The sequence below is a fragment of the Pteropus medius genome, unplaced genomic scaffold (assembly GCF_902729225.1).
Source record: "Pteropus medius unplaced genomic scaffold, Ma_sr-lr_union100, whole genome shotgun sequence".
NCBI lineage: Eukaryota > Metazoa > Chordata > Mammalia > Chiroptera > Pteropodidae > Pteropus > Pteropus medius.
Window position 1 is genome coordinate 16269621 of NW_024352784.1, and position 24252 is coordinate 16293872.

The window sequence follows — 24252 nt, forward strand, 5'->3', positions numbered from 1 at the left end:
TTTTTCAATATTTCTTTAAAGATAATATAGTGTTTGAATAAGATTTTTCATGTATTCCCAAGAGATCATAAATTCCCCTTAAATTTTTTTACAGTTATTTCTAGGTTCAGATTATGGGACACATTTTCCAGACATCTGGTAAATTGAAGCTTCTCTAAGGATTCAAGATATCCTTGAGGAAATAAATATTCCTGTAAAATTCAAGAGAATTATGTGAAATGTCAAAACAAGTTTGAGAATTTATAATACCTATAATTGATTTTATCTTAAAATGTAAATGGTTTAATTTCTTACTGTTGAATTAAATAGACCATATTAGATAAAACTAACACTGACTTTAGTGGAACTTTAAATTTTGTATATAATGTTAAACATATAGCAAATCTGAAATAGTAATAGAAAAAATTTCTTTATACCTTTCGCTCAGATTCTTTGTTTTCATTTTATGCAACTGATTTTTGCAGAATACTCCTTTAGACTTGATGTTGAAGAAGGAGTGGGAATGCCCCAAATCCCTGTACATCCCATTGGCTATAATGATGCAGAAATATTATTACGGTATAGTTTTCTCATTGGATATGAAATTAAGATATTTTGCACTAATGTATTCATTTCCTCTTCTAAAACCAATGTAGTTTTACTAGTAGTAAAGCCTTGTAGCTTAAGCTCCTGAAACAAGAGTAACAGAGCACACCTTTTTTATTTTCCTCACTATTTTGTTTTATTTTAATCCTTAGCTCTTATCACTAACATATGAAATGCTTTGCTTATGTATCTCAGTTATGGCTCTCTCACTAGGTTCTTAGCTTCACAAGTGAGGGGAGTCTTGATAGTACCTGGCACTTGGTAAATGCTCAATAAATATTTGTTAAATGTATGAATGAAATATCTCATTGTCATACTTGATGATTTTTTCTAAGAAATTGTGCTCAGCATTTTTCTGCCATTTTCATTTTCTCTTGCTAGCCATATGGGAGGAACTGCTCCACCAGATGACAACTGGAAGGGAAGTCTGAATGTGGATTATAATATTGGGCCTGGCTTCATAGGGCATGATTCTTTCAGGTAATTTTACATTACTTTAATAGCCTGAAAAAGTTTTATATGTTTAATGGAAAAAATCAAGATAACTGTTCTGCCAAGTATATTTTGCTTATCTTCTTTTTTCTCATTTTTCATAATGAATAAACATCTTATGTCGCTTAAGAAGTACTTAGAGAATGATGTATCGAATTTCTTCCAATAATGGTGCTATAACATTTATTCTATGAAGTCTCAAAAATTACTATACTTGAATTATAGGTTTAACCTTTAACTTCCCTTTTCACTTAAAGTTTTAAAACAGTTTTCATATAACTTTCAAAATGTTACACATGTGGAAACTTGCCAAAATATGGTAGAATGAGAGATGTCCCCAGATCTTTCCCCTTGAAACAACAATAAGCTGAACATCTAGAACGCAACAAAAAAACACCCAAATTGCACACCAGCATGTCTGAGCATGGGATTTGTGCATAAGAGCTATCACAGGTCAGAACTCTGTCAGGCGGTGGACTAGGAGAAACAAAGAAGCTGCCTCTCGCACTCAGAGCTACTTGTAGGAGGAGAAGGAGGGAAGAAGGTACAGCGAGTTACTTGAATAGCCTTGCCTAGGAAAGCTGTGAGCTCCATGCGTCCAGCGGCAGTGCCCAGGCATCAGCGCAGAAGGCAGAGAAAAGGAGACAGTAGAAAAGCAGGGATGGCAGAGATTTTTACTAGCTGCGGTTGCAAAATTGAGGCTGACCTGCAGCCCCCATCTCCCAACCCAGAGGGCCCCTCCCCACATACTCTCCGAGATAGAATGTCATATAGGCCCAGGGGAATCTGAGCAAACGCTACTGAAACTGTCGCTAACACTGACAGGAACTGAGACTGAGAGTAGCGAGTGTGATTAAACATCTATAAGGAAAAAAAAAGACATTATTAAGACTCTATATAAAGCAGAGATCCAAGAGTCTTAGATGCCATCTACTGGAAACCAAAAGAAAAACACCTTATTGCAACAGGCTAGGGACCATTATAAAATAAATCTTCTTTCTGAGAAAAAAAAGCAAAACATACTTCCATTAATACAAATATGAAGAAACAGTCCATTAAACACCATGAACAACCAAGGTGACAAAGCATGTCAGAAAGAAAGAGAAAAATCTCTAGAAAATAAGTTTACAGACATAGAAATATGTGACTTAAATGACAGAGAATTCAGGATGGTACTTCTGGAAAAACTCAGTGAGATCCAAAACGAATCATATCAACAATTTCAGGAACTGAAAAAACCACTAGATGAGCAGAATGAGTTCTTTAGCAAGGAGATTGAAACCCTCAAAAAGAACCAAATAGACCTTCTAGAGATGAAGAACACACTGCAAGAGTTGAAAAATGAAATAACAAGCTTGGAAAATAGAGTCAACCAAACGGAGGAAAGGATCAGTGATATAGAGGACAGAAATCTAGAAATAAATCAGAAGGAAGAAGAGATAAAATGTTACACATGTGAAACACAAGGCTAACTTAAGGTAAAGGAGTAAAAGAAAGAAAGGAGGCAATACTTATTCATCACTTACTATGTGGGGGGGTTAAATGAATTAAAATGGGCAAGCACATAACTATTGTAGGGCTCAATACACTTATCATTTTAATTGTTATTAACACATAGCACTGTTGCAAAGGAGGAGTGATTACAGGGTATGTGTTCATTGAGCTTAATTTTACAGAAAGAGTAAGTTTTCCACTGGATTGAGGCAGGCAAGAAGTGCCAACTAGTGAGATCAGCTTGAACAGAATTGCGAAACAGCATGTCGTTATTAGAACTTTAAGTCATTTTATTTGCCTGAAATGTAGAGAGAAAGGGAAATGTAATACTGATAAATCAGAGAAGATATAACTATTTTTATAAAACCAAAATTATTATATCAGTTTTGTTTGCTGACAGTTTACCTTAACAATGTGATCTTGGATTCTTAGAGTGTTTTTTAGTTTTCGTAATTTATTTTTCATTTCAGAACTTTTACACTATTAGTTCAATTTTCTTATTTTCCAGGAATTTTAGAATTTTTTAAAAATATAAGTGCTTATTTATCTCTATAATTCATTCAGAACAGAGTAACTTTAATATAAGAAATTTTATTGTATAATTTATTAATACCCTCCAGAGGTAGGAAAACATATACAATGAAAGATAAAGGACTTTCTGATTTGCAAACAGAAAACAGAATATATAGTTTCAGTTCTAATATCAGTCACAGTTCAAGAGAAAACTCAAAAACATAAAACTTCTCTGGTCACAATACCAAAAAGCTGTTCACCTTTCACTATTGACACAAAACTCTTAGTTGACTTGAGCTCAAAATAAACAAATACACAAATTAAGAAGATTGCTAACAACCACATTTTCTGTATATCTCATCCCCAAAAGATCTTGATAATTTATTAATCCATTTGCAGAGATTACTAAATTACAAAACATGAGTTCAAATTCCTAACCATTGCTGCCACCAATGGGGAATAATTTATCTACATAAACAAACTAGAAACATAAAACGCATAATCAGTAGGAAAAAAATTAAGTGAAACAGAGAGTCAGTAAAGTTAAAATTTTATTGCTACTTGGGATTTTACTTCTGAGAACCAAAAGAAGAAATGTCTGGGTTTAAGTTGCCCATACCTGGTCTGTGAGATGAATCCATCGTACATCTCAGTGGGATCCAAAAATGATAAAAGGTGATTTTTTTTTTTTAAGTAAAACCATACGTCTTATACAAATACAAAATAAAATGTGTCTAAAATCATATTAATTAATACGAGAAACTGAAAGGAGTTAAAATTAGTTGAAGGGAAAATTGAAAGTTGATACAAAAAATCAGCTCATCAGAAATGGTGAAAAACTGATTTAATAGCAGAACTGATTTCTTCCACACTGGGGGAGGGAAGTCAGTTGAATATTCACTAGACAGATTGTACATTTCAGTGAACATGAGTTATTTGCATTACTATCATGTGTCTACAGATTAAATTCTGTCTCTACAGAGTTGTAAAATCATCTGGCTAAAGACAATGATAGGCAGACAGGCAGGAGAAAGGAAGGAAGAAAGAAAGAACTCTGATGGATGAACTAAGGTCTTTCTCAATTTTTCCTTACAGGAGAATATTCATTTTACAAATACTTATTGAGCATTTACTATACCCCAGGCACCATTCTGGGTACTGGGGCTTCCGCAGAGAACAAAACATTCAAAAATTCCTGCCCTGCAGAGCTTCTATTCTAGAGTTCAGTTTATTGGGAACATGATGAGTTTGAAATCATAATAGGACAAACAAGTAGATATTTAGGCATTTCTGGAGTCAGTGATACTAAAACCTAGAAAGGCATAAGGATTAAAGATGTGGATGAGCTTCTTGGAGAATCTGAGCAGATAGCTTATGTTTATTTTCATTAAAAAATTTTTTAATTAAAAAGTTAAAAAGTATAGATTTTTTGCTTAGCCCTCATTGTTACATTCTTTCATTTTCTTCATTTAATGACATAATATTGATGAATTTGGGTTTCTTACCAATAGGTCTTAGGCTCATATTTTTAGAAACACTATGCTATACAATGTTTCTAATTTTCTGCTATTAAATTTTAGCAGCAGCAAAAATAAATTCTTAATGTCTTAAATGAAAAGACTACCCATTGATTAGTTTTTTCCCAAAGGCACTTTTAGTTGAATATTGCACATGAATTAAATATGCATTTGGAAGCACAATATACTTTTGGAGGGAAAAACCAGAATCTGCACTTAACAATATACAGGTTTTGACAGCTTGGTAGTTCTTCTATTAAAAAATGAACCATATATTAGAAACTGCTGAGATCCCCCTGCCCCCAAGTCCCTGCCAATAGATAAAAGCTTATATTGGTCCCTTGTGAAAAAGAGGCTCAAAATTTTCCATGTCATTTTGGATTCATGAAATGTGAATATTTTTTTTCTCTCTGAGCTTGATTGTATTTTGCCTTGAATTCTAATTTGGTTGATTGTAATTCATGAATGAATATTTAAAAGGCAGGCCCTGATCAGATTCAACAGTGATGGCCTGGAAGTTTCATTATATGGTTGTCATACATTTTAGCAGATGCTTCTCAAATTCCCATTTTAACAATAAAGTTTTATCATGCTTCTTATAGGCAGCAATTAGGCAGCCGTTGAACTGATATACTACTACAATTATCTTGAAAAAAAGTTACTGAATAGCAGCAATTAATGTAAATACAAGAATACATTAAAAATAGGCTTATTTGTTCTTAAATACATAATGAGCTGTCTTCCTTATTTTTGTAATTAAGTATATTTAAAATTTTAGAATACTCAAGACATATTAAATAATATTTTGAATTTAAAATAAATTATCAACAATATAGCTGTAAGGGAGGAAGAATTTAAAATATTGACATTCAGTTTTTAAAATTTTACTTTAAGGGCATGTTTAATACTTAGGAGTAAAATGTCATGATGTCTGCAACTTATTGCAAATGGTTCAACAATATTAACAATTATTGAATTTAAGTGGTAGATATATGGGAATTCATTGAACTATTATAGAGTTTTCTGTACTTTTGAGATTTTTCATAATTAAACACTGGAAGAATTCTGTTAGACATGATGCTCTATGTGAAATAATTTATTCCATTTGAATTCTAGGAAGGTTAAAATGCATGTTCATAACACCAATAAAATTACAAGGATTTATAACGTAATTGGAACTATCAGAGGATCTGTGGAACCTGGTGAGTCACAGAATTTTTAAAAATACTTTGTTTTTACAAAGATTAAAAGAGTAAGAGAAGATAAATTTTAGTCAACAATTGACTTTTTTTTTTCTGGCTGAAAAGAAACAACTAAATTTGAAAACAAAAAGAAAAGTACAGTCTAAAAGAAGACTCTAGATATATAGTGTTTATTTTTTTCTGTGGAGGAAACTCAAGGAAGACGTTTAATTTAAAAACATAAATTGCAAATATTTATAATGCACTCAAAATTGTAGTTCTTTTAAACACATTGTTTTCCAGACAGGTATGTTATTCTGGGAGGTCATCGGGACTCCTGGGTGTTTGGAGGTATTGACCCAACCACTGGGACTGCTGTTTTACAAGAAATCGTTCAGAGTTTTGGAAAGATGATGAGTAGAGGTAAATAATGTTTCTTTGGTAGGTAATGAAAAAAAGTGACTCACTTTTCTTTTATTTTTAGGTAGGTGTACCTAACTATGTATGTTAACAATGCTTACAGGTTGGAGACCTAGAAGAACTATCATTTTTGCCAGCTGGGATGCAGAAGAATTTGGACTTCTGGGTTCCACAGAATGGGCTGAGGTAAATAAGACAAAGAAAGTTATCTTCTTGGTCAACAGGAGAAAAAATATATGTATCTCAGGCTGATCACAAATAGATTCCATTACTTAATATGATTTTAATTTAGAGAAAAAGAGAATTTAAGAACTGGAGTTTGTTTTTACTTTTGCAACAGTTTGGCAAAACAGAATAACCTCTTAAGTACTCAGCTACAAACAAATTTATTTGTTGTCAAAATATTTTAGTTTCTCTTTGTATTAGTTTTAAGTAAGAAAAATGTGTAAGTTCAGAAAATAGTCAAAACCAGCAAGCTGTTTCTGACAAGTGAATTGACTTATCTTCAAACTTATACATATCCCTAGAGTTAATTTTCAAGTTTTTGAAGTTTCCCTGAAATTCTTCTAAGAAAATATAAGATGAGCTCTTAAGATGACTTGACTTTGATTATAATTTCACGTTTACAGATTTATATAAAATTGCAACCCTGGGTATATTTTACCATTCACAAAAGTACCTAAGTGTTTAGTATTAGATGATAATTTAGTACATAGAATTATTTTAGGAAATTGCCTTACTTTAGAGTTTACAAGATTTATTTTTTCTTCAGATATGATTGATTTTCATTTGTGACTGGCTCTTAATGTTTTATCCTTAAGTATCTCTCTTAGGCCACCTTCTTTTTTTTTTCTAGGCCACCTTCTTTCATCTTTTTCCATTAGGCTCTCTGTCAAGTAACTTAAAGCTGTTAAATGTACAAAGTAAGCTCATTTTTATAAAGGCAGACACAGTATTAACACTTATTCTCCCTTCACCATGCTCTATTTATCTTTTATAAGTCCAGATTTTATAATGTTGTTTCAAAGCATGTCATACATTTCTTGACATTGTCTCTAGTTCTTATAATGCTTTCTTCCTGACTCATTTCCTCTTACTTTACTTTAAAATAATATGAATCAAATCAATATGGGGGTAAAATCATGCACACAGTTGTTTATCAGTTATTCTTTGATTCCATTTATATTGCAAAGTTTTATTACATTAGTATTATGAACATGCATTTTTGAAGTAAACTGTTTAGATCAATCTAATTTCATTCATTATGGTTGTTTACTTTTAGAAATACATGATTTCTTGGGAAAACATGTATATATAAATACATGCCTCTGCTTCTATAATTTTAGCAGCTTAAAGATAAAAGGAATCTAAGATATAAAATAATATGCTTTGCATTAATTCAAATACGTATGGGTTGAATGACAATTTCAACACCGTTTTTAGTTTTCTACCAGAATCTTTATCATATTCAACAGCATACTTTCTGTTATAAATAAGTTAAGGAATCTTCCTTATTTCTAATGTAAATCTGTTATAATAGAAACTCTGACTCTATCTATATAGCTGAGACAACTATCATCTGGCCTGTGTGGGCAGATGCAGAGAAGTGGCATTCCTCATTTGTGCCATAAACTCTCACAGCTTTAAATGTTTTTTTCATTAAACAAATTTTTTTCTTTTTTAATAACATATTCTTACAAGGTTGCAAGCTAGAAAGAGAAGTAAAGAATGCTCTTAGCGTATTCCTATGTGTGTGTGATATTAGCCTTTATCTTTCTTGGAGGTGTGTGTGTGTGAGAGAGAGAGAGAGAGGGAAAGAGAGAGAGAGTCAGTCAGTCAGTCAGTCAGTCAGTATAGTGTTTGTCGTAATGTCCTTCCCTCTTCCTCTCTAGTTTTTCCTCTGTCCTCTTCTCCTTTTCTTCATCATATTTTCTCTTAAAAAAATAAACAGAAATTTTCTATTTTTTGCTTTTAAAATGACACATTTATTTGGGTATCCAATATCAATGGATCTCTCAAACTTCAATGTATGCTAAGATTGCCAGGGATACCTTTTAGAAAATACAGATTTCCAGGTTTGTCAGCAAGTCTTATTCAGTAGATCAGGGGTAGGGGCCAGGATCTGGGAGTCTTGATCTTTCATATTCTGGTTCAAGGATTTAAGGACCCACACTTTGAAAATACTTTTTCTCCAGAGTTCCCTGCTATTGCTACAAACAGTAACTACAGCATAATATTTTTCTTTCTTGTTTTAATGGCTTTAATGTTATCAACCAACCAGTTAGCAACATTTTCTCAGAAATTATGGTCCAAGGCATAGGTATTTACTTATAAAGGTATCTGCAACCACTTTCATACTAAATTAATTTGCTTATTTTGTTTACATTCCTACAATTATAAGTACTATGAATTAAGTAACAACTTTGCTTCAACTATAGGAGAATGCAAAAACACTCCAGGAGAGAAGCATTGCTTACATCAACTCAGATTCATCAATAGAAGGTAAATTTTATTTCAAACTGATATTAAACAGTATATCATATTTTAAGTCTGTAAATTCCAACTTATAAACTACCTAAGATTATTCTCTTTCTATAAGATGCCTCAATAATATCTTCGTTTCCTATTTTACCAGAGAAAATCACTATGATTCAAATGAATCAATGATTTATAACTAAGCAATTGATCCTAATTTTTAAGTATATTTACCATATTGGATTACTATTTAAAACTCTAATATTAACCACATTCCTTCTGTATAGATATTAAAAGAATTTGGCTAAAAGATTTTACAATTTACAAATATTTTACAGTTTCATACAGAAATACTTTCTGTATTAGTACAAATTTTGAAATAAGCACACACACACAGAGAAAAGCACAACCTGCAGACTTTCTTTTGAACCTAACATGTGACATTTGTGTCTCTAGGCTTTCACTGTATTTTGATTGAATGATGCCTTCTATTTGAAGTCTATTATATCTTATTTATCATTAGAAAATAAAGTTAGAATTAAACATAGATTGGAATTTCATTTGGAAATATTAAAATACTCTGTTTTACTTTTCAGGCAATTATACTCTCAGAGTTGACTGTACACCCCTTCTTTACCAATTGGTGTATAAACTGACAAAAGAGGTACATAAGTAGATCAGTCTTAATGTTTTCTGATGAATGGATAAGTACATAATACTTGTTTTCTTAGCAGTACTTATTTTTAAACTGATGACAGACATGGCTCATTTGTATAAATAACAAGCCAGAACAAAATCTCTAACACACCATATGACATTACAATGAAGATTGTATTGCTAGTTTCTCTGTTCTAATAATAGTTCTTATTAATAGTTCTTATGTGTACCTTGTAATGTATAGGGTATGTAATTTCACCGGGCAGAGGCATTTTGATATAACAGAAAGAACACTGAGCTGGAATGGAGAAACCTTGGGTTCAAAGATTGCCTTGGCTGCTCATTCATTCATTCAATAAATATTGAGTGATTACTAGATATCAGACCCTATAAAATGAATTCTAGCAGCAACAAAGATAAAATGACAAGGTCACTGAATCCAGATATTTTGTAATCTAGAGAGGATACAGACTTATAAATGAAGAATTATAATTCACTGGAATATTGGATACTATGTACAATGGAGAACAATTATGGACTAGAGAACCTAAAATCTTGGGGTAGCTGAGGAAGTTGGGAAGCATCAGAGGATGTTTATAAAATAATGAGCGCTTGAGCTATAAATGGAAGGATGTTGAAAGTAAGGGAGAAGGCATTCTAAGCAGAGGACATAGTTCTCCCCAAAGATGTGGAGGTATGAAAGAACATATTTCCTGACCTGCAGGTGTAGCTCAATATGCCCTAAATACAAAATGTTCATGGAAAGATGGTAAGAAAGGGGGCATGACAAATAGGCCAAGGAGTTCAGAAACCTGGTGATGGAAAAATTAATGAATCTTTAACGAGCTTGCACATTAGCACGTTTGTTCCTTAGAAAGATCACTCTATCAGTGTAGTGAGCAGGTTAAGCTGTAGCAAGCCTAAAAGCAAAGTGGAAATACTTTCCCATGCTGCTTATCACACAGGAGTATTATAAATACTAGTTATTGATATAGAGTACTCTGAAAACTCTAAAACACTGAGTCTCTAAAAATTATATAATCCACTCATTTTCTGTGAACTTCATTTAGTTCCCTGATATAAAATTTAATTATAAAAATGTTTTTGTCAATTAGGTCTTGCTTAGATGATAGTGTGAATGAAGTAGGTATCACTTTTCTGTAGATGCTATTTCCCAGTCTCTTTTAATCTTGCCCTTTCTCTTTTACTGTCTTTAAAAACTTGTTCTCCCAAATGAGTCTTCCATTATGCACACCGCAACTCTCCTACCATAGAGGGTATCTTATGTCTTTGATCTTTTCATTGGAATGTCCTGTGAGAAAAATCCTACCTAAAAGCAAGCTGTAAAGAAAATCCGTGTTGGGAGAACCCTTCTCAGGATATGCATTTATGCTTTGTGTAGTCCTGCAGAGCTGTCTCTTGCTCATGAGGTCAGGGATAATAAGAATTTCAGGGCCAGTAAGGGAGAAGTTTGGGTCTATGCCCTTTTGTACAAAAGCAGGTGCTTATTTATGGCCATGTGAAAACTCAGTAGAAAAAAAAGACTTTTTCATTCTCCTATGGCAGCTGCCTGATAGAAGCAAGAAAGGGGACCAGGTGTTGATATGGAGGAGAGATAGCAATTATGACAATGCATATAGTTGAGACAGAAAAGTCTCATTTAGGGCTTCCAGGCCAAAGAGACACAGTTCTGGTTAGTGCTAGACCGAGATAGTGTGATTCCAGAAAATAAAGATTTTGCAGGGAATTCAGTCTAAGCTGGATGTAGGAACTGGAGTAGGATTTCAGCTATTACAAATTGGCAGGAGCCAAGTAGAGAGTAGAATCCACTCATCTGACTGGAAATGAGCAGAACACCTCTGCAGCTGCCAAATACTGGCAGGGAAGGGGATGCTTCTATGCAGGGCTACAACTGTTTTTAAGCTGAGGACCTCCTACATGATGATGAAGGAATAACCAACTCTATATGAAGGCCAGAAAAGATATCAGAGGAGATGATGTTTAGATTAAGATGGGTACAATTCCTCCCATTTCCACAAGTGAGAAAACTAAGGTTTAAAGATGAGAAGCAATACACCAAAGATTATAATGCTTTCTGGGTTTCTTAAGTAGGGTCTCCTTGGGTCTGTTTTTGAACAAAGTAGAGCTATAAATTAACTTCAGCCAATATATGTGATAATATGGATCTAAAATAGACATGGTTAGACTCTACAGTCCACAATTTTCCACCCACATGGCGTTGCTTTTCTTAGAGTGTGGAAAGAAAAGTGAAGTTCATAAATATACTTTTTTTCCCTTATGAACTGATTCTTTTTATAAATAAGCTTATTTATTTAAATTAGTTTCAAATATACAGTACATTGGTTAGACATCTATAATGTTCATAAAACGATCCCCCCAATTGCTCCCTTCCTCCCCTGGCCTCCACTTAGCTTTCATATTAATGCTAACTGCATTCCCTCTGCCATGCTCCCCATCCCTGTGCCCAACTATCAGCTACTAATTTGTACTTCTTTAACCCTTCACCCCATTCTCCCAGCCTCCCAAACCCCCCTCTCCTCTGTCTGTCATCAAATTGTTCACTATATTTATGAGTCTGTTTTTGATTAGTTTGTTCTTTTTGTTCCTTAGATACCGTATATGAGTGAAATCATATGGTGTTTATTTTTCTCTGACTTTTTCACTCAGCATAATAACCTCTAGGTCCATCCATGTCATTGCAAATGGTAGGATTTCATTTTTTTTTAATGGCTGAGTAATATTCCATTGTATATATGAACCATAATTTATCCAATCGTCTTGATGGGCATTTAGGTTGCTTCCATATTTTTGCAATTTTACAATTTGCTATTGTACATTGTGCTGCCATGAATATTGGAGTGCATAGATCTTTACAAATTATTGTTTTGGTTTTCTTTGGATATATACCCAGAAGTGCAATTGCTGGGTCAAAAGGTATATCCATTTTTAATTTTTTGAGAAACCTCCATACTATTTTCCATACGGCTGTACCAATTTGCAGTCCCACCAACAATGTATGAAGGTTCCCTTTTCTCCACATCCTCGTCAACACTTACTGTTTTTTGATTTATTGATGATAACCATTCTGACAGGTGTGAAGCAATATCTCATTGTGGTTTTAATTTGCATTTCTCTGATGATTAGTGAACTTGAGTATCTTTTCATATGTTTGTGAGCCATCTGTATTTCCTCTTTAGGGAAGTATCTGTTCAGATCTTCTGCCCATTTTTCATAAATATACTTTTAATAAGGGTAGTAAAAATGTTTATGTATACACAGAAGCTCTTAAAATTCCCAAATAGAAATCTGAGGTTATGCAGTTTTTTAAACTCTTCAAATTCCAACTTTGTTTAAATACAATCAGACTTTCTAAAATAACATTCCTTCTCATCCCACCCACCTTACAAATCCAGGAATTATATTGACAATTTCAAGCTCAGCCTCATAACCTTGATCTGCTGCCCTGAGGCCTCTTTGCAGGTCTTCTTGGATAGAAGAAATTTACTAAAGTAAATATTAAACTAAATTTCCCCCCAGATACTTCTCACCAAAAGAAATTTAAGCTGCCAAACATTGAAGTGATGACATTTATTGCAAATCTGAAACTCTATTTTAAAAGTTTACCAAAATAAGCAGGAAATTTTATCCTAGGTACACGGCAAAATTACCAATAGGCAGGCATCATAAATGAACAAGAATTTGGGCTGGATATTTTTATTCCCATTTGCAAAAGCATATTTTTCTATGAAGAACATGATGAACAAATGTATATATAGTTAGAAGTAGAAGTTGATGTTAACAAGCATATGGTTTTATGTTGGCATAAATTTAGTTGCTTTTGCCACTAAAGTCCCAGTATTTCATTTCTTTCCAGATCTCCAGCCCTGATGATGGTTTCAAGGGTAGATCTCTTTATGAAAGCTGGTTGGAAAAGGACCCTTCATCTGAAAATAAAAATTTTCCTAGGTAAATTACTTGTTTGTATATTTTCTACCATAGAATAAATGATGAACTCCCCTTTGCCCCTTTTTTCTCCAGACATGCAATTCTCAGATGCCTCGTCAACAATGAGTAGTGAAAAGATAATCCTAAAGGATCCCTTTGGCCTTTGATGTGCCCATCAACCAGACAGCCAATCTTAAGTTAGAATTATTTCACCACATTGTTAGAAATTATTTTTCATCCCTGCATAAAATTTCTTTCCAATATGTATTAAATATATTAATAAATAACTTCAAGTGATAATGATGAAGTAAAAAAAGATGGATTATTTGCTTCTAAATTTAATGGACATTATCAACCACAAAATTGTGTCTTTACTTGTAATCAATTTATATTTTACATAAGTATTAATTTTCTATTTGTTCTCATTCATACAATAGCTTTCCTAAATTTACTTTATATTTGTTTTCTATTGCAATACTATTTCTTTTCTTTTTTATTAAGTTTATTGGGGTAACATTGGTTAATACAATTATATAATTTTCAAGTGTACATTATCATTTGACATCTGTATATTCTATTGTGTGTTTATCACCCAAAGTCTAGTTTCCTTCAGATACCATATATTTGATCCCCTTTACCCACTTCACCCTCTCCCTCCTCCCCTATAGTTGACCCCCTTTACCCTGTCTATCTCTTCCTCCTCCCCCACCCCACTAGTAATCACTACTCTATAGTCCTCTGGTAACCACTAGTTTATAGTCCATGTCCGTGAGTCTCTGTTTGTTCTACTCATTTGTTGCTTTTAGGTTTATATCCCACATATAAGTGATATCATGTGATTTTCAACCTTTTCTGTCTGGCTTATTTTGCTTAGCATGATTATCTCGAGGTCTATCCATGTTGTCACAAATGGCAGTATTTCTTATGGCTGAGTAATATTCCATTGTATATATGTACCACAGATTCTTTAGCCAATCATCTATTGTAGGACACTCCATGTCCTGGCCACTGTGACTAATGCTGCTATGAACATCGGTGTGCAAATATCTTTTCGGATATGGGTTTTCAAGTCTTTGGGGTAAATGCCCAGTAGAGGGACTGCTGGATCATATGGTAGATCAATTCTTAGTTTTTTTGAGGAACCTCTATACTGTTTTCCATAGTGGCTGTACCAATTTACAGTCCCACCAGCAGTATATGAGGGTTCCTTTTTCTCTGAATCCTCTCCAACATGTTATTACTTGTCCTGTTGATTATAGCTATTCTAACAAGTGTGAGATGGTATCTCATTGTGGTTTTGATTTGCATTTCCATAATAGCTAGCGAAGTTGAACATCTTTTTATATAGTTGTTGGCCATTTGTATGTCCTCTAGGGAGAAGTGTCTGTTCAGGTCCTCTTGCCTAATTTTTTGATTGGATCATTTGCTCTTTTGTTGTGATTGAGTTGTATGAGTTCTTTGTACATTTTGGATATTAGGCTCTTATCAGAAGCATTGCTTGCAAATATATTTTCCCATTCAGATGGTTGTCTCTTTACCTTGTTGATGATTTCTTTTCCTGAGCAGAAGCTTTTTAGTTTGATGTAGTCCCATTCATTTATCTTAGCTTTTACTTGCCTCGCTTTTGAGGTCAAATTCATAAAATCCTCTTTAAGTCCAAGGTCCTTGAGTTTCGTTCCTATGTTTTCTTCTATGCATTTTGTTGTTTCAGGTCTTATATTCAGGTCCTTAATACCTTTTGAGTTAATTTTGGTGTGTGGTGATAGACAACAATCTAGTTTCATTCTTTTGCAGGTGGTTTTCCAGTTTTCCCAGCACCATCTATTGAAGAGGATTTCCTTTCTCTATTGTATGTTTTTGGCTTTTTTGTCAAAAATTATTTGCCTGTATAAATATGGGTTTACTTCTGAACTCTCGATTCTGTTCCACTGGTCAGTGTGTCTGTTTTGCTGCCTATACCGTGCCATATTGATTACTGTCGCTTCTTAGTATAATTTGAAGTTGGGCAGAGTGATGCTTCCTACCTCGTTCTTTTTTCTCAGGATGGCTTTGGCAGTTCGGGGTCTTTTGTGCTTCCATACAAATCTGATGATTTTTCCTTTCATTTCTTTAAAAAATGCTGATGGGATTTTGATGGGGATTGCATTAAATCTGTATAATGCTTTAGGTAATAAGGTCATTTAAACTGTTGATTCTTCTAATCCAAGAACACAGACTGTCTTTCAATTTCTTTGTATCTTCTTTGATTTAATAGTCTTATAGTTTTCATTATATAGGTCCTTCACTTGTTTCATTAAATTTATTCCTAGATATTTCATTATTTTTGTTGAAATAGCAAAAGGAATTATTTTTTCCACTTCTTTTTCTGACACTTCATTATGAGAGAATAGGAACGCTATGGGTTTTTAAACGTTAATTTGTTAATTGTCTCTGGAGACTTTACTGTATTTGCTTATTGTTTCTAGTAGTGTTCTTGTGGAGTCTTTAGGGTTTTCTATATGGAGAATCATGTCGTCCGCAAATAGTGACAGTTTGAGTTCTTCATTTCCTATATAGATACCTTTTATATCTTTCTCTTGCCTGATTGCACTCGCTAGGACCTCCAATGTTATATCGAATAACAGTGGCGATAGTGGACAGCCTTGCCTTGTTCCTGATCTTAGAGGGAAGGGTTTTAGTTTTTCACCATTAAGTATAATGTTGGCTGAGGGCTTGTCATAGATGGCCTTTATTATGTTAAAGTACTTTCCTTCTATGCTGATTTTGTTAAGTGTTTTGATCATAAATGGATGTTGTATCTTGTCGAAGGCTTTTCTGCATCTATTGATATGATCATATGATTCTTATTTTTTGTTTATGTGGTGTATCACATTAACTATTTGCCTATGTTGAACCACCCTGTGCCTCTGGGATGAAGTCCACTTGATCGTGGTGTATAATCTTTTTAATATGTTTCTGTATTCTGTTTGCTAGTATCTTATTTAGGATTTTTTGCATCTGTGTTCATGAGAGATATCGGTCTGTAGTTTTCTTTTTGGTATCAGAGTAACATTGGCCTCATAAAATGAGTTGGGAAGTATTGCCTCTTCTTCAATTTTTTGGAAGAGTTTGAGGGGAATAGATATTAAATCTTTGAATGTTTGGTAGAATTCACTGGTAAAGCCATCTGGTCCTGGACTTTTTTGGTAGGTTTTTGATGATTGTTTCATTGTCCATACTGCTGATCGATCAATTTAGAGTTTCCAGTTCTTCTTGATTCAGTCTAGGAAAGTTGTACTTTTCTAAGTACTGGTCCATTTCTTCTAGGTTATTAAATTTGGTGTTATATACTTTTTCATAGTATTCTTGTATGACCCATTGTATTTCTGCAGTGTCTGTCATAATTTCCCCTTTCATCCCTGATTTTATTTGTGTCCTCTTTTTTCTTTAGTGAGTCTAGCCAGGGGTTTGTCAATTTTATTAACCTTCTCAAAGAACCAGCTCTTTGTTGCATTAATGCAATACTATTTCTAAAACCAGCTGATAATGGTAGTTTATGGCTTCATTCTACATTGCAAATAAGTCTATGAAAGTTTAAATGTGTTTCCATTATAGAAGTTTTGCATGCTTATTCAAAAAGAAAATTAAAAAATCCAAGGTCTCAATCTCAAAAACACATCTAATAATTTCGAAGTACATAGTTATTTTCTTTATGTATATGTAATTTTATATTCTGCTTTACTGATGTATGATGAACATTTTTCCATGGCATTATATTATTTTATGTGTCTATATATGTGTGTGTGTGTGTATATATATATATATATATATATATATATATATATATATATATATATATATATATATATAGTGGTTTCTTGATTACATGCAAAGGAATGTATTTAGATCTAATTTTGAAATAAGGCACATTTATATTTTTCATAATCTTAAATATAGACTTTCATGGCAATTTTCTTACTAGACTATAATTCTCTGAGGGCAGGGACCATATTTTATTTGTTGTTTCCCCCTCTAAACAAATACTATAAATGCAGAAAATATGGAAGAGAATAGTCACTAGGCTGCTGTCTTTGGTGGCACTGCCAAAATCTGGTTGTAGGCAATGCAGATTTATCACACCAATTTCCAGCAGATGACAGGGAAGTGTCTTGGGCGGGTGGTATACCTTTTCCTAATGCCTATATATGTACCATGAAATTCCTTGCTATTCTTGGATTAGTTGTTCCAACTATTTAACTTCATATTTATTTACGCCTTTTTTTGTGTGTGTATTTATTTTCTATATCTAGAATCAACAAGCTGGGATCTGGAAGTGATTTTGAAGCTTATTTTCAGAGACTAGGAATTGCTTCAGGCAGAGCCCGTTACACTAAGAATAGGGTAAGCCATTTTATTTTTTTGGATGCATAGTAACTCAACCACTATTCTTTTTGATAAGAATTGTCATTTAGTTGTTTGGCACAGGTACCAGATGAACATGTGGCCTGTGAAGAATTTCAGGAATAGAGAGACAGGCTGCATGTCCCTTTGTGGATGGACTAGTTAGTAATTTGGGTTATTTTGTGAATTTTCACTGCCAGCGTCATTCAATGAAGTGGTAGTTGACAGAGCAATGCCAGGGACTTAGCTGGTTATCAGTACCAAGTAGTTTGCATCCTTTTCCTGAGGCAGGCTTTGTTGGAAAAATCTCATTCGTCATCTTGTAGGTTCTGATGTGCTTTTCCTGAGGAAGATGTACAGATAGAGAACATATTTTGGTTATGGGGAGTGCTAGGCTAAGATTTTTTTATTGTTACTAGCTCCTTTTCACATTCCCACTACTGCCCGTTTTCTTTCTTTTTTAAAAAAATTTATTATTCAATTAGAGTTGAAGTTCAATATTATTTCTTCTTTTTAACTTGATACTGTTTTCTGTTCTGCACCGACTGGTCTGCATGATTGCCACTCAAATACATTGAAGATATGCAAGTACTTGCATATGCCAACATATACTATGTTTGCTACAATATAAATTATGTCATAAACCAAACTGAACTCAGATTTGTTTAGATTTTAATAATTTTCAAATCATAATTGCAAAATACCGTCTTGCTTTTATAGAATACATAGCCCTTGTAAATTTGACTATCCAGAATACAACTAAAGCAAGAACAGCTCCAGAGTAACCCAAAATAAATGCATGAATCTGTACACTAATACTCACTACACTTAGTACATAAAAGATGTGCTTCACCTCTTTCAAGGTCTCATTTTTATGCTCTGCCATCATTCTTAACAAAGTTATCTAGTTTCTAAGACAATGCAGATTAAGAGCAGAATACTAGACAGGAGATTGATACAGGGGTTCTTTTAGTGATATTAAAATCAGTAAGAATGATAGCCTTATAGCGATGCAGAAGATAGGTTTGCCTTTCCTAACTTTGTTTTTCACCTAAGTCAAAAAATATTTAAATAGAACACCACCATGTGATAATTTATGTTTCTATAATGGTAGCACTAAATTGTGTAATACAGATTGAATGGTACTTGGAGATGCACCGTCTGAGTAGACAGGGAAGATGCTTAAGAATTTAATCCTTCATCTATATAGGTACTTAGCTGTCCAGAACCTTTCATTCTCAATCAACTGGTAGATAATTTTCAACTCTGCTGATATACAATTGGAGTATAAAGTTCTTAATTTTAATGATCAGAAAAATAAAATTCTCAAGCAGCAGTATTTTGAACGAAGATTACATGAATTATAAAATGAATAATGGTATAATCTTAAATCGCTGAACATTTGTGGTAGTGTTTTAATTAATTTTTTTTTGCTTCAGTGTGATTAATTTGGTGCCATATAGTTGCATTTTTCCCTGCAATCATTTTTATTAGGAAAAATATTGTAATTCAAATATTTAATGTTTGTACTTGGTCTCCCACTTTTTTTTTTTTAGAAAACAGATAAATACAGCAGTTACCCAGTATACCATACAATTTATGAGACATTTGAACTGGTAGAGAATTTTTATGACCCCACATTTAAAATACAACTTTCTGTGGCTCAGTTACGAGGAGCACTGGTTTATGAGCTTGCAGACTCTCCAATCATTCCTTTCAACATTCAAGACTATGCAAAAGCTTTGAAAAACTATGCAACGAGTATTTACAATTTATCCAAGAAACATGACCAACAATTGAGAGACCATGGAGTATCATTTGGTAAGAAATGACTAAGTAGGTACTTTTGATGTTTGTAGGATGGATCCATTTTGCTAAGTTAGTGCTAGACATTGGTTTTCCCTATATTGCTGCCTTTAAAAATAATTTTACTGTTATAAGAACAATACTATAAAAATGTAACAATATTACACAAAATTTGGAGAGAAAACCAATTCTACTACATATATGTATTAAAATTGTTTATTATTGCATGTCTCATAGATGATTTTTTTACAAAATTTTTAAAGCTTTTCTTTGTATATCTGGCCATTTTGTGGTTGCTGTTCTATACTATATCTCCTACAGAACAGGGATGAAATTTAGTATAGTGTAGTAGCATTGAGCATTGGGTCTGGAAGCAAGTTTCCTGGTTCAGATCCTGGCTCTAATATTTTAATCACTATGTGATGTTGGGAAAGTTACTTAACCCCTCTATGTGTTAGTTTTCTTATGAGTTAAATGGTAAAAACATTTCTAAGATTGCTGTGGAGATTCATTTGGTTGACACGTAGAAACAATGAGGACTAACAGTGCTCATAAATGTTACCTACTATTTTATTGTAACCATTTTCTTTTATTCTGAGTATATATTCTTAGTATATGCTACCAAAATTATCAAATATGTACTGTCTACTATGTACCAAGTACTGTGATATTTCCTGGGAGGTATAAGGATGTTTAAGACAGTCATTTGTCCTCAAAGGACTTAAAGTTTCATGTAGAGAAGGAGAAGACAAAATGCAAGGGACAAGTTATTATAGAGATATACACAGAGAGTACTATAGATGCACTAAGGGGCCAGTAATGGTTTTTGAATATCATGTAAGAATTAGTAATCTTCAAAGAGTTATGATAAACAGCAGGTACTAAGATCTAGAAATAAAATGAAACACAGATAATTTAGAAAACTATAATAATGTGATGGGAGAATCTCTGCAATAATGGGGAAAACGGCGATGAAACTAGAGACATAGCAGGGCCTACAATAAGATGGATATTCATCATTCTGTGGCTATCCAGCATCTAGTTCTCTTCCTAAATGCCCCAATTTCCTTTTATCGATTTGTATAAGTCAGGATCCAATTGAGAAACCACACAGTTCCAGTGGAAGGACTCTTTATACGTTTAACTGATCCACCCATTTACTTTAAGGACCTAGTCTGATCTATGCATGCCTTTCTCCTCCATATTGCCAAACTCTTCATCTCTATTCATGAGTCTCCATCAACATTAAACATTCTTATATCTCTTCTATCTTAAAAACATTTCTTCTACTTGATGTGCCCTACTTCCTTCATAATCAAAATTTTTTATTTAGTGCTAGCTAAAAACTGTTTTAATAGAGGACTGAAACAATGATGAATGAATGATCTATACTGTTTTCTGTTCTTTACCTCCCATTAACCAAACCACTGTACTATCTTATGTTCCTACTACTCTACTGAAATTGCTCTTCCCAAATTTTCATTCGCTTGTGTCACTAAATAAATCAGACACATTTCAGTTCTTATCTGTCTTGATTTCTATGCTTCATTTGAAATTTAAAATTACTTCCTCAATACTTTGTCCTTAGCACCCATATCTATTATTGGCTTATCTGATTAGTACAGTTTAAAATCATAACAAAAATTAAAGTGGAAAGAATATCTAGGGCTAAGAAAGACCTTGTTTCTTATATTGAATGTACTTATTACATCGATTGTACCAGAGGTCTTCTAATAATGTTTCACTCAGTATTTCATTATAACAGATAAGATGCCTTAGGAATTTAACTCTTGTGTCTATCAATGAGCTTATGGTAAAACTGGTTTCATTATATGTTGCTTCACTTAGTCGCAGGACCTACTGACATTGAGGACTTACTGTACTTACTAGCAGTGTGAATTATACGACCTAGACTCTTAATAACTAATGTAGCCATTTTCTATTTTATACATTATTTCTTTGTTACGATATTTTTAAATAATTTTCATGGTACTGCAAGAAGACTCGGTAGGAAATGGTTTCAATATCAGCCTGGAATGGGGAGGGCGGGAAAGAGAACCAGATATATGAAGTACTTGTGCTTACTCATTTCTCTTCTGCTTTTCTATTTTTAAAAAGATTCCTTATTTTCTGCTGTGAAAAATTTCTCAGAAGCTGCTTTAGATTTTCATAGAAGACTTACAGAAGTTGATCTTAATAAGTAAGTTTCAAATATAAAGCCTCCTATTGCTTTGAAAAGCAATTTGGTCATTAGAATGAACTATGTATACTCACAAGCATTCAACTCTAAATCATTGCTACTCAAATAATGATCTGCAAACTGGCAACATCAGCTTGTCCTTATTTAATATTTTAAAATATGGTTCCATGATAAGGGTTATAATTATGTTTCTCATTGTCACAGTCCCATTGCAATAAGAATCATGAATGACCAATTGATGCTCCTGGAAAGAGCATTCATCGATCCCCTCGGATTACCAGGGAGGCAGTTCTACAGGTAAGGAAACAACAGGTGTTCCACTAAAGGACACCACATACATCACTAAGATCAAAATCAGCTTACCTGAAGTTGGCTTTAAACTATTTCTATCAAATGAGTGGAAGGTAAATATGCATACTGAGAGTAATGTGGATAAGATACATAACAGTATAATTTATAATACCAGAAAAAGTAATTTTATAGTTTATTGCTTTACTGCAGAGAGGTAAATGATAGCTGAAAAAGGACTTCACAACAAAAATATAAAAGCCATAGAAACTTAAAGGGGATCTCACAGGTCATGTGGTCCAGCCTTCTACATAAATCTTTTCTATAGGATCTCAGAAATGGGCAAACCTCATTTTATTGTTTTGAGCTTCCTATGTTGAATTTTTCACAATTTGAAGGCAAGATGCTCCACTGGCAAAAGGATCATGAAGCTCAGTTTACCGTGTGGCTCGCTTCGCCATGGTGGTCTGGGATTGAACCCACAATATTTCCAAGGCATACCTGGAAGTACTTACCTAGCCTCTAGTGATGGGAAGCTTACTATCTCATGAGGAGGTCCACTCCATTTTCGTAAAGATCTACATAATAGAAAGTTTCATAAAGATCTATTACCCTGTAATTTCCCCCCCACCCCCATTCTTTTGTGCTCTGTAAAGTCAAAGAGAGTAAGTCTAGATCTATTTCCATGTAACATTTTGGGTTTCTAAAAATGGCTGTTTCTCCTAAAGAAATATCCATTTTCTATATGACTTCTTTGTCGTTTCCTTTCAATATCTTACCTGCATGCTTTTGGATAGTCTCCAGTTTTTCAAGGTACCTCTCAAACTGTGGTTTCTTGGTGGAAATTAGAAAGGTCCTAGCATTTAGAATCAGAAAATTTAGTTCATTTCTACATGTGTTACTTAGGGCAAGTCACTTTTAGGTGTTCATCTGAATTAAGATGGTGAAAACTATTTTACAAGGCTGTTTATCAAATAACATACATGAAAAGTTCCATATGTTACCTTATGAATATTAGAGATTAGTATTTTTACCATTTCACTAATTGTAAATATAGGCTTTTAGAGCCCAGCTCTGCTACACACTGCAAAATATAACTTGGGCCAATTATTTAAGCCTCAGGTTCCCCAGCTGTAAATTGAGATTATAACTGCTTTGGTCCACAGGTTTGAAGATTTAAAGTAAGCAGATTTAGTTCAGAAGGATACACTCAGTAAATGGCTAATATGAACAAAAATGTTAATTGATACAAATAAGTCACCAATTAAGTTTACATATATTTTAATCCTCTTGTCTGTTATTAGTTTTATATATATTTATTAGCGAAAAAATCTCATGAAAATAAATTCACTCTATAGAAGCATATAGAAAAGGGACAGTGCCCCTTCAGTATTCTTATATATCCCACACCCAGTGTTAAAATTTGTGTGAAATTTTTAATGCATTTATGGGCACATGTACATATATTATGTATATATTCATGTATATTTACATAAATGAGACCTTATATCATTTTGCAACTTGATTTAAAATTATCAGAGATCTTTCCATGTCTATATACAGTTGATCCTTGAACATGAGTCCACTTATGCATCTTTTTCGATCCACTGTTGGGAGTTTGCAGAATAGCCAAGTGTATGCATTGATCTATGCCATTTCATACAGGGGACTTGAGCATCGTGGATTTGGGTACCGTAGGGGGCTCCAAGAACCAATCCCCTGCAGCTACCGAGGGTAGTTAAGTTTTTGAGGAGTCTAAGTTGTACATGGATTTCTGACTGCGTGGGGAGTAGTGCCTTGAACCTTCCATGTTATTCTAGAGTCAGCTGTATAGTTTTAGTTCTTCTCATCTGCTGCATAGTGTTCCATGGTATGGCTCACATATTTAGTTTTTTTACTCCTGAGTTTTTAGGTTTCTACTATTATGAAAAGTGCTACCATAGGATGTCCCTGTATTTTACTTGAATGTTTAATATCTCTGTAATAAGTAGCTGAGGTTTCAAAGTCAAAGGGTAAACACATTTTAAATTTAACAGTCAAACTGTCCTCTAAAAAGACTGCATTCTGTTTTAAAAATATATTTGGAGTTAACCAAATATTATGTTCTGAAGCCAGGGGAGAGGCGGTTCAAGATTGTGACGTAGGAAGATCCTGAACTCAACCCCTCCCACAGACACATTGAATCCATAGCTACATATGGAACACTTTACTCTGAAAAAGACATGAAAACTAGTAAGCAACTCCACATGGGGCAAATGAGAAAAAGGCCACATGAAGC

General features: G+C 33.5%; 1 protein-coding gene across 2 annotated transcripts in view; it reads left to right on the top strand.

Moving 5' to 3' along the window:
* Positions 1-24252, top strand: part of NAALAD2 (N-acetylated alpha-linked acidic dipeptidase 2) — a 53564-nt gene that overhangs the window by 18659 nt on the left and 10653 nt on the right. For both annotated transcript variants that reach the window (XM_039848343.1, XM_039848342.1), the window contains 12 exons: positions 465-558; positions 967-1065; positions 5718-5803; positions 6086-6205; positions 6306-6388; positions 8641-8704; positions 9274-9341; positions 13230-13321; positions 17590-17680; positions 19237-19501; positions 21605-21686; positions 21891-21983. In XM_039848343.1, coding sequence (XP_039704277.1) covers positions 465-558; positions 967-1065; positions 5718-5803; positions 6086-6205; positions 6306-6388; positions 8641-8704; positions 9274-9341; positions 13230-13321; positions 17590-17680; positions 19237-19501; positions 21605-21686; positions 21891-21983 — 1237 coding nt within the window. The remainder of the gene's footprint in view (positions 1-464; positions 559-966; positions 1066-5717; positions 5804-6085; positions 6206-6305; positions 6389-8640; positions 8705-9273; positions 9342-13229; positions 13322-17589; positions 17681-19236; positions 19502-21604; positions 21687-21890; positions 21984-24252) is intronic.